Source organism: Belonocnema kinseyi, chromosome 7, assembly GCF_010883055.1.
Source record: "Belonocnema kinseyi isolate 2016_QV_RU_SX_M_011 chromosome 7, B_treatae_v1, whole genome shotgun sequence".
NCBI classification, from domain to species: Eukaryota; Metazoa; Arthropoda; class Insecta; order Hymenoptera; family Cynipidae; genus Belonocnema; species Belonocnema kinseyi.
The window spans coordinates 34,396,889-34,406,389 of NC_046663.1; the positions used below are offsets into that span (position 1 = coordinate 34,396,889).

Genomic DNA, 9,501 nt, shown 5'->3' on the forward strand with positions numbered 1-9,501 from the left:
TGACGTACAGAGCACGAGTTGAAGTGAAAAACGGATTAAAATCGACTTTTTCAAAAAAGTAAGTTTTTTGGCTTTAATTTTTAAACTAAAAAAGTTACAACAAAAAGTTCGACCAAAGACATGAATTCTTAACATAAAATAGAAAAGTTAAATTTTCAACAAAATAGATTATTTTCTAGCGAAGATAACAGTTCTATCAAATAAGGTAAATTTTCCACAAAAATGGAATTGTTAAAGTGAAGTTTCAACTAAAATGATAAAATACATTTTCAAACAAAAAAGTAACGAATTTTCAACAAATAAATCAATTTTCAACTAAAACTACCATAATTAAACTTTCCATAAAAAACTTAATTTTCAATTAAATCAAAGTAATATTTCAAAGAAATAGTATAATTTTTAACCAAAAAGATTACATTTCTATCAAAAAAGATACATTTTCCACAAAAAATATGAAATTTTGACCAAATAGTGGAATTTTAAACCCAAAAGATGAATTTTCTATGAAAACGAAAACGAGTTTTTAACCAAATATATTTTTTCAACCAAATAAATGAATTTAATTCGAAAATTGAATAGTTCAATTGTCTACAAAAAAGAAGATTTCTTAATAAAAATGATAACTGTTCAATCAAAAAAGGTAAATTTTCCAGAAAAAAATGAATTCTTAATGTGAATTTTCAACCACAGAAATGATTTTTTGGCCAAAAAGATGAAGTTTCAACTAACGAGAGTAATCTTCTACCGAAAAAAATACGGATTTTCAACAAACAGTTGAATTTTCTCTTAAAACAGATCACTTTTTAACGAAAACTACCATAATTAAATTTTCCGTGAAAAACTTAGTTTTCAATCAAATCAAAGTAAATTTTCAAATAAATAGTATATTTTTCAACCAAGAAGTTTAGATTTATATAAAAAAGACAAATTTCCGACAAAAAATGGGCACCGTTACATTTTCAGTTAAAAAAATTAATGTTAAATAAGAAAAAAAACTATTTTTCAACCAAAATGATCAAATTGCAACCAATAAGATCAATTTTCTAATAAAATAGATAACTTTTTTAAAAAGTACATAATTTTTAATTAAAATAATTAAATTTTTAAAGAAATTTTTAATCAAAAACAGTAGTCACAAATAAGATTAAATATTCTCCCACAAATACGAATTATTCATAAAATACAAGAATTTTAAACCAAATATTTGAATATTCAACTTAATCATCAAGAAAATAAATTAATTTTTAACAAAGTAGTTTCACTTCCCACTAAATAGTTGAATTTTAAACCAAAGAGGATTTTAATTTTATAACAAAAATAGTTGAATTCAACTAAAAAAGAGGAATTTTCAACACAAAAAAAGGTGAATTTTTAATGAAAAAATAACAATTTTCAACGAAAAAAGAGGATTTTTCAACCAAATAATTCGATTTTAAGCAAAATATTAGAATCTTTCAAACGAAGAGACAAATTCTAAACCAAAAAATATAATAGTAGACTTTTCAATTAAAAATAATTTATTTTCAACCAGAAATATGCTTTTTCTACCAAAACATAAATTTTCAATCCAAAAGGATCAATTTTCTATAAAAAGACAAATTTTCAACAAAACAGATGAATTTTTGACCAAAATAGATCAATTCTGAACCAAAAATATATTTGTACACTTTTCAATAAGAATATAATCATTTTGCAACCAAAAAACATTAATTATCAATTAAAAAAGATTAATTTTCAAACAAAAAATATGAATTTTCAACAAAAAAGAGGACCGCGAAAAAAGATGAATTCTTTGGAAAAGATATAATACGGGAAAGAGTGCTGTGTAATGTTTGTTTATAATAAAAGGTAGGTACTAACCTATTTAACATATTATCATGTCGAGTGTTTTGGATATCTTGATCCAGTCTTCTTTTCCATATTCCGAGCCTTTCTTGGTGTGACTAAATAAAAAATCCCTCATATTATTTATTTACTATCCATGTTTTGCAAACAAAAATTCGCATTGACACACACATAAATTTTACCACGAATCCTAACCTATAAAGCCAGGTTTAGCGTCATATTTCTGTCGTTTCCGAAATTGAGAGAAAAATAAATACACAAATTTTTAAAATTCGGGGTTGTAAAACGTTTTATATGAATATTTATAGCATATAGATCTAGAAAATTATGCAAAATAAGAAAATACTGTCCGTCGAACCGTTCATTACTTTAGAAAACAAGCAGTAAAGTCCACGAGATGGCCTCTGAGTCGCCATTTTTTCCCGCACCTTTTCAAATTTTGAAAAATGATTATTCGCTCTGGTTGAAAATGAAACTATTTTGTTAATTTTTCTTTTTTAATATAAAATTTTATTATTTTTGGACAATTTAACTTGGTTGAAAATTCAAGTACTTGAATGAAAATGGAACTAGTTTGTTAAAAATTCCTTCTTGTAGCAAAAATAAATTTCTTAGCTAGAAATTTGACATTTGAGCATTTCAATTTTTTTGTAAATTTTTTTTAGTTAAAAATTAAAAGATTTGTTTAAAAATGTATATATTTTGTGGAAAATTAGTCTTTTTTATAAAAAATTATTCTACTTTTATAAAAAATTAATCTTCTTTGTTTAAGATACTTAGTTAAAAATTTAAGTATTTCGTTTAAAAAATCATTGTCTTTTGGTTGAAAATTTATCTTTTAAAACTAAAAATTCAAATATTTTAATTGAATATTGATCATTTCATTTGAAGATTCATGAATTGAAAATTTATCTATTTGTTGGCAACTACTTTCTTTCGTTGAATTTTTTTTTGTTGGAAATTATTTTCTCTAATTGTTAATTAATTTTGGTTACAATTGAACTATTTCGTTAAAAATTAATGTATTTTGTTTAAAGTTTATATTTTTTGATAAAAACTTAATCTTCTTGTATAAAAATTCATTTTTTAGTTATAAATTTAACTACTTTGTTAAAAGTTAAATTAATTTGTTACATTTATTTTTTGGTTCTAGATCATAATTTCAGTTGAAAAATCGACTCATGGATTGAAAATTTCACTATTTTGTTTAAAAAATCATGCTCTTTCTTTGCACATTTATCTTTTAAGTGAAATTAAACTATTCTATTTTCACTTTTTGTTGATAAATTTAACCATTTTTTAAACATTGATTTTTTATTGTACAAAATTATTGTTGTTGCTTGAAAATGTATCATTCTTTTAAATTTAACTATTTCACATTTAATTGTAAATTAATATTTATTACTGAAAATTAAACTAGCCACTTAAATATTCGCTTTTTGGATACAAATTTATTTGTATTTAATTAAAAATATAATTATTTCTTCTTTGGTTAAAAATTTAGCTTTTTTATTTAACGTTAAATTATTTAGTAGAAAATATATTCCTTTGGTTGAAGAATTATGTATTAACTGATTGGCTAGAAATTAATTTGGCATTAGTTGAAGATTAAACTAATGAAAATTCAATTTTTGTTTATGAAAATAAATTTTCTTTTGTTAAAAATTTATCTTTCTTAGTCGAAAATAATTCAATTAGTTCGTTAAAAATTCGTGTATTTTGTTGAAAATTGAACTCTGGTAAAAAGTTCTAGATTTTTTTTTAAATTAGAACCATTTTGTTGAAAAATAATTCTTTTCTGGTTGAAAATTAATTTTTGGGTAGAAAATTCAACTTGGACGAAAATTTTTAAGTGTAACTACTTGGTTAAAAATTCAGTGTGTTTAAGATTATTAAACTAATGAAAGTTAAATTTTTTGGTGTAAAGTGGATCTTTTTTAGTCGAAAATTCAAGTACATGCATCGTTGAAAATTAAACTTTTTGGTAAAAAGTTAATATATATTTTGGAAAATTGAACAATTTTTAAAAAAATTAATTCTTTTCTGGTTCAAAATGAATTTTTTGGTTGAAAAAACAACTTGGTAGAAAATTCATCTGCTTAGTTTGAAAATGAAACTACTTTCTTCAAAATTCGTGGTATTAGTTGAAGATTATTAAAGTAATTAAATTTTTTGGTTTGATAAAAATTTAATTTTTATGTATGTAAAATTTATCTTTCTTAGTCAAAAAATTCAAGTACATACTTCATTGAGAATTCAACTATTTAGTAAAAAGTTTATATATATTTTTGAAAATTCAACAATTTTTTCAAAATTGATTCTTTTCTGGTAGAAAATTCTTAATTTTTAAATTAAAAATCAATTTCTGTGTTGAATATTCAACTTGGTCTAAATTCAACTACTTCGGTGAAAGTCAAACTGATTGGTGAAAAATTAATTTTGTATTAGTTGAAGCTTAAAATAATTAAAATTCGTTTATTTTTAAATAATTTTTTTAAATTTATCTTTCTTAGTCGAAAATAATTCGAGTACTTCGTTAAAAATTCATGTATTTTGTTGAAAATAGAACTATTTGGTAAAAAATTCGAACTTTTTTTAAAAATTAGAAACATTTTGATGAAAAATAATTCTTTTCTACTTGCAAATTGATTTTTGGATTGAAAATTAATTTTTGAGTTGTAAATTAATTTTTGGTTTGAAAGTACTTGATTAAAAATTCATTGCGCTTAAGATTGTAAAGCTAACGAAAATTAGTTTTTTTTGTTATGAAAATTACATTTTTTGGTGTAAAATTTGTCTTTCTTTGTCGAAACTTCAGGTACATACTTCGTTGAAAATTTAACTTTTTGGTAAAAAGTTAATATAAATTTTTGAAAATTGAATATTTTTTAAAAAATTAATTCTTTTCTAGTTGAAAATGAATTTTAGGTTGAAAATTTATCTACTTGGTTTGGAAATGAAACTACTTCGTTCAAAATCCATTGTATTAGTTGAATATTATTAAATTAATTTTTTTAAATGAAAATTACATTTTTTTTAATTCATCGTGTTTAAAATTATTAAACTAATAACAAATCTTTTTTTTGTAATGAAATAAAAATTGTTTTCATGTAAAATTGATATTTTTTAGTAGAAAATTCATGAACATGCTGAGTTGAAATTTCAACTATTTCGTGAAAAGTTCATCTATATTTTTGAAAATTGAACAATTTTGTTGAAATTTAATTCTTTTCTGGTAGAAAATTTTCAATTTTTGGGGTCAAAATTAATTTTTGTGTTGAATATTTAACTTAGTCGAAAACTCAAATATTTGGATGAAAGTGAAAATTAATCGTTAAAAATTAATTTTGTATTAGTTAAAGATTGAACTAATTAAAATTGGTTTTTTAAAATGAAAATTAATTTTTTTGCGAAAAATTTATTTTTCTTACTTGAAAATAATTCAAGTACTTCGTTGAAAATGCATGGATTTTGTTGAAAATTTAACTATTTAGTAATAGATTTAGTATTAGAATTAGATGAGGATTATTAAACTAATGAATTTTTTAAAATGAAAATTAAATTTTGGTGTCTAAAATTTATCTTTTTCAGTAGAAAATTCAAATCCGTCATTGAAAATTCAGTTAATTCTTTTCTGGTAGAAAATTCTTAATTTTTAAATTAAAAATTAATTTTTGTGCTGAATATTAAAACTAATGAAAATTAGGTTTTTTTTCGGTTAAAAATTAAATTTTTTGGTGGTAGATTGATCAATTTTAGTCGAAAATTCAACTATTTTGTAAAAAGGTCATACCTTTTTTTGAAAATTGAAAAATTTGGTTGAAAATGATTTTCCTAATATTTTTCAAAATTTATGACCTTAGTGACACGATTTTGATTTTCTCAAATGAGTCCAAGATCTGCCATTTCAACCTTGAAAATTTTTCAAATATTCGCCAGCGCCTCTATTTTCTTTTTTAGGAAGGGTGTGTGGGGGGGGGGTGTATAAATTCGCACAGGGTGCAAAAAAGGCTAGCTACGACACTATCGATCCATAACCTAAAAACCAGTAGGAATAGAAATAATTCACCCTTCTGAAGCATTTTTCCTTCTTGTACTTATATTTTCTGCTTTGATTAATCGATAAAATGTAGCAAAAAATAATAAATTTATTATTCCCCTGATAAAAGGAGATTTGGACGGGAATTCTATCGCGTATGCGCAGAATTATAATTTGTTTTCGATAAGTTTAGTTCGTTTAGTTGGCAGTTGGCACACAGTTGCAGATCATTGTTTCAGCGCCTGCATTGCAGGTGTTTTTCAGGCCATTTCAGGTCTGCGTTCTCGCAATTGGGTCAAAAACATGTCAGGATACGTAAGTTTTTAACTAAAATATGGAAACAACTTTCAACTGTCCTTGAGCTTTTACCCTCCAGTGAGAATGTATCCTTTTCGCAGAAAATCTCGAGTCGCCATCCCCCACCACTAACCGAATTAGAGACATCAATACTTTTCAATTCAAACTTAGCCTATATTTCTTCGCGAAATCGTTAATAAATATCGACCGATCCACTTTCCCCGAAATATTTCTTATAAAACTGCTTTTATTTTTAGAGAATGAAAGCCAATAAGTGTCCTACGGACGAACTCAGCCTCTCAAATTGTGCTGTCATTAATCGTGCTGACTTTCCTGATGATGTCAGGTTCGTGTCATCAATATTTTTATTTGTGTTTTTATTGCAATCAACAGGTTCTTGATATTTTTTAATCGCAGGGATTCACGGACTGTTGAAATTAGGCTTCTTTAAGGGAGTTTAATTTTGGATATTGATTTACTTGTTTTATCTGATGTAACTTTAACACGCAGTAACAGGTTGGCCAAAAATTGTAATGGAAAATTTTATGTCATTTTTACTGTTTATGTTTGAAGAATATATAAATTAGACCATAAATTAGCTTAAAAGATTCGACGCCGTGAATAAACTCTTCCTATTTCTTAAGTGGAATTTTATTTCTCCATTTTTTAAGTGGAAGTGGAATTTTTACTAAGTGTTTACTTTTTTTTTTGTTTTTCAAATATAACTATTTTCTTACCATTTTTGTATTGTTGTTTTAACTGAAAAATTACTTATTATTATTAATAATTAAAAAATTTAAGTATTTGGTCGAAAATTGTTGAAATTTGGTATTTTGTGGTAGAATATTAATCTTCTTGGTGACTAATTCATCTTTTTGGTTAAAAATTCATCCATTAGTTTGAAAATTCTATTAAACATTAAAATATTTGGTTGAAAATTGACTTTTTTCGGTTAAAAAATAATTTGCTTAGGTGAACATTCAATCATTTTCTTGGAAATTCGTCTTTTTTGACAGAAAAGTAATTTTATTCGTTGAAATTCCATCTTTTTAGTTAAAAAGGGATATTTTTGTTTGCGAATTCATTTTTTTTTTGTGAAAAATTAGTTTTTTTTTACTGGAAAAATCATTTCTTTTGCTGACAATTCGTCTTTTTTGAAAGAAAATTATGCTTTTGGTTTGGAAATTTAAACATTTGGTTATAGATTCATTTACATGGTTATAAATTTACCTTTTTGGTTGAGAATTAATTTTTTGAAACTTTGTTTTTTTCTATTGAAAATTCATTTATTTTGTTGAAAATTCGACTTTTTTATAAAAAAATATATTCTTCTGGGTTGAAAATTTAACATTGAAAACTGATTTTATTGTGTTGAAAGATAATTTTTTACTGCAAATTTAACTATTCTATTTCAAGTTGAAAATTATCTGTTTTATCTGAAAATTTAACTATTGTGCTTTAAATTCGTCTTTTATCGTAGAAAACAAAACTGATTTCTTTATCTGAAAATTAAACTATTTTATTTTTTGTTTAAATATTATTTTTTTTAGTTGAAAATTTATTTATTTTATTGAAACTTTGTCTTTTTTGGAAGAAAGTTCCTTTCTTTATTGGACATTAATTTTTTCAACCAAAAATTTAACTTCCATTTTTCATAGATTTTTTTTATAAACATTTATTCTTTCTTGTTGAAAATTCATCTTTTTGATTGAAAATTTGATTTCTTTCTTAAAAATTAATGGTTTCATTTCAAAATGTAGCTATTACGTTTTTTTTTTTTTTTTTTTTGAAAATTTAAAGATTCCATTTGAGGTTGAAAATTGATTTCTTACGGTGGAAAATCTGTCATTTTTCGAAAATTGGTTTATTTGGGTAAAAAACTAATCTTCTTGGTTGAAAATTCCTCCTTTTTCGTAAAAATGCAAGTATTTGGTGTTAACTTTTTTGTTAGAAAATCAGAAAATGCAATAATTTTGTAGAAAATTAAACTATTTGGTTTAAAATTAAAATATATTTTCCTAAAAAATTTGTTTTAAATTTGATTTTTTGCTTCAAAGTTAATATTTTCCTTGAAAAATGTAGCTATTCAATTTTTGCTTGAAAAATTTAGATTCCATTTTGGACAGAAAATTGATATTTTCGGGTTGAAAATTCATATCCTTATTTGAAAATTTGTTATTTGGTAAAAAATAAATCTTCTTAGTAGAAAATTCGTCCTTTTTTGGTAAAAATTCAAGTATTTTATTATATGTTAACATTTTGCTGCAAATTCATAAACTTTTTGGAGAAAATTTATCTGTTTGTCAAGAAAATTTAATAATTTTATAGAAAATTAAACTATTTGGTTTAAAATTGACATATACTTTTTTTTAACTTAACTATTTTTTTTTTATTTTTTTACGTAGGAATTAATTTTTCCCTTGAAAAATGTAGCTATTGGTTTTTTGGTTGAAAATTTAAAAAATTCCATTTTGGTTTGAAAATGACCTGAAAATTTAATTCTTTTTTCTTTGGATTCAAGTGGTTGAGAAGTTCTCTTTTTGTTGGATTTTTTTTCAATTTCAAATTTAATTGTTCGACTTTTAGTTGAAAGCTTATCATTTTTAGTAAAAACCATTTATTTGTTTGAAAATTGATGTATTTTGTTAAAAATTCTTCTTTTTTTTTAAAGAAAATTATCTACTTGATTGAAAAGTTGACTTTTTCTTTAAGAATGCTTTTTGTCAGGTCCAAAATAAAAATGTTTGTTTAAAAATCCATTCATTTTGTTGATAATGTAATTTTTTAAATTCAACTCTGGTGGAAAATTTAACTATTCCGTTGAAAATTCGTTTTTTGTTGTTGTTGAAAATTAAAATTTTTGACTGAAAATTCTTTTTTTTATTAAGAATTAATTCTTTTAGGTTTAAAATAAACAATTTGTTTAAAAATTTAATTCTTTTGTTGTAAATTAGTCTTTGCTTATTGTTGAAACATCAACAATTATATTTTTTGTTGAAAATTCAAATGTTTTTTCGAAAATTTAACCTTTCGGGTTGAAAATCAACTTTTTGCAGTTGAAAATCAGCTGTTTTTTGGTGTCAAAAATTAATCTTCAATGTAGAAAATTCGTCTTTTTGATTAAGAATTTATTTTCTTTGTTTAAAAATTAAAATATTTGATTCAAAATTTATCTGTGTTGAAAATATTATTATTACAAAGAATTAAACTCTGGTGGAAAATGTCACTATTTTCTTAAAAATTCTATTTATTTTTTGTTAAAATGCAACGTTTATTTATTTGAAAATTCATCTTTCTTGATAGAAAATTGCAATATTTAG

General features: G+C 23.1%; 2 protein-coding genes across 5 annotated transcripts in view; one reads left to right on the forward strand and one right to left on the reverse strand.

Moving 5' to 3' along the window:
- LOC117175935 (integrator complex subunit 1) overlaps positions 1–2,209 on the reverse strand; it is a 64,359-nt gene extending 62,150 nt beyond the window's left edge. For 2 of the 4 annotated variants that reach the window (XM_033365791.1, XM_033365790.1), the window contains exons 1-2: positions 2,017–2,209; positions 1,861–1,943 (exon numbers count right to left, since the gene is read on the reverse strand). The gene's annotated coding sequence lies outside the window, so the exon portion shown is untranslated. The remainder of the gene's footprint in view (positions 1–1,860; positions 1,944–2,016) is intronic. The other 2 variants (XM_033365793.1, XM_033365792.1) reach the window with 2 other exon arrangements.
- A 3,710-nt stretch (positions 2,210–5,919) lies between these two features.
- The window catches only part of LOC117175936 (vesicle-fusing ATPase 1-like), a 55,455-nt gene continuing 51,873 nt past the window's right edge, over positions 5,920–9,501 (forward strand). Inside the window, exons 1-2 of the mRNA XM_033365794.1 lie at positions 5,920–6,199; positions 6,439–6,527. Coding sequence (XP_033221685.1) covers positions 6,188–6,199; positions 6,439–6,527 — 101 coding nt within the window. The 5' untranslated portion in view covers positions 5,920–6,187. The remainder of the gene's footprint in view (positions 6,200–6,438; positions 6,528–9,501) is intronic.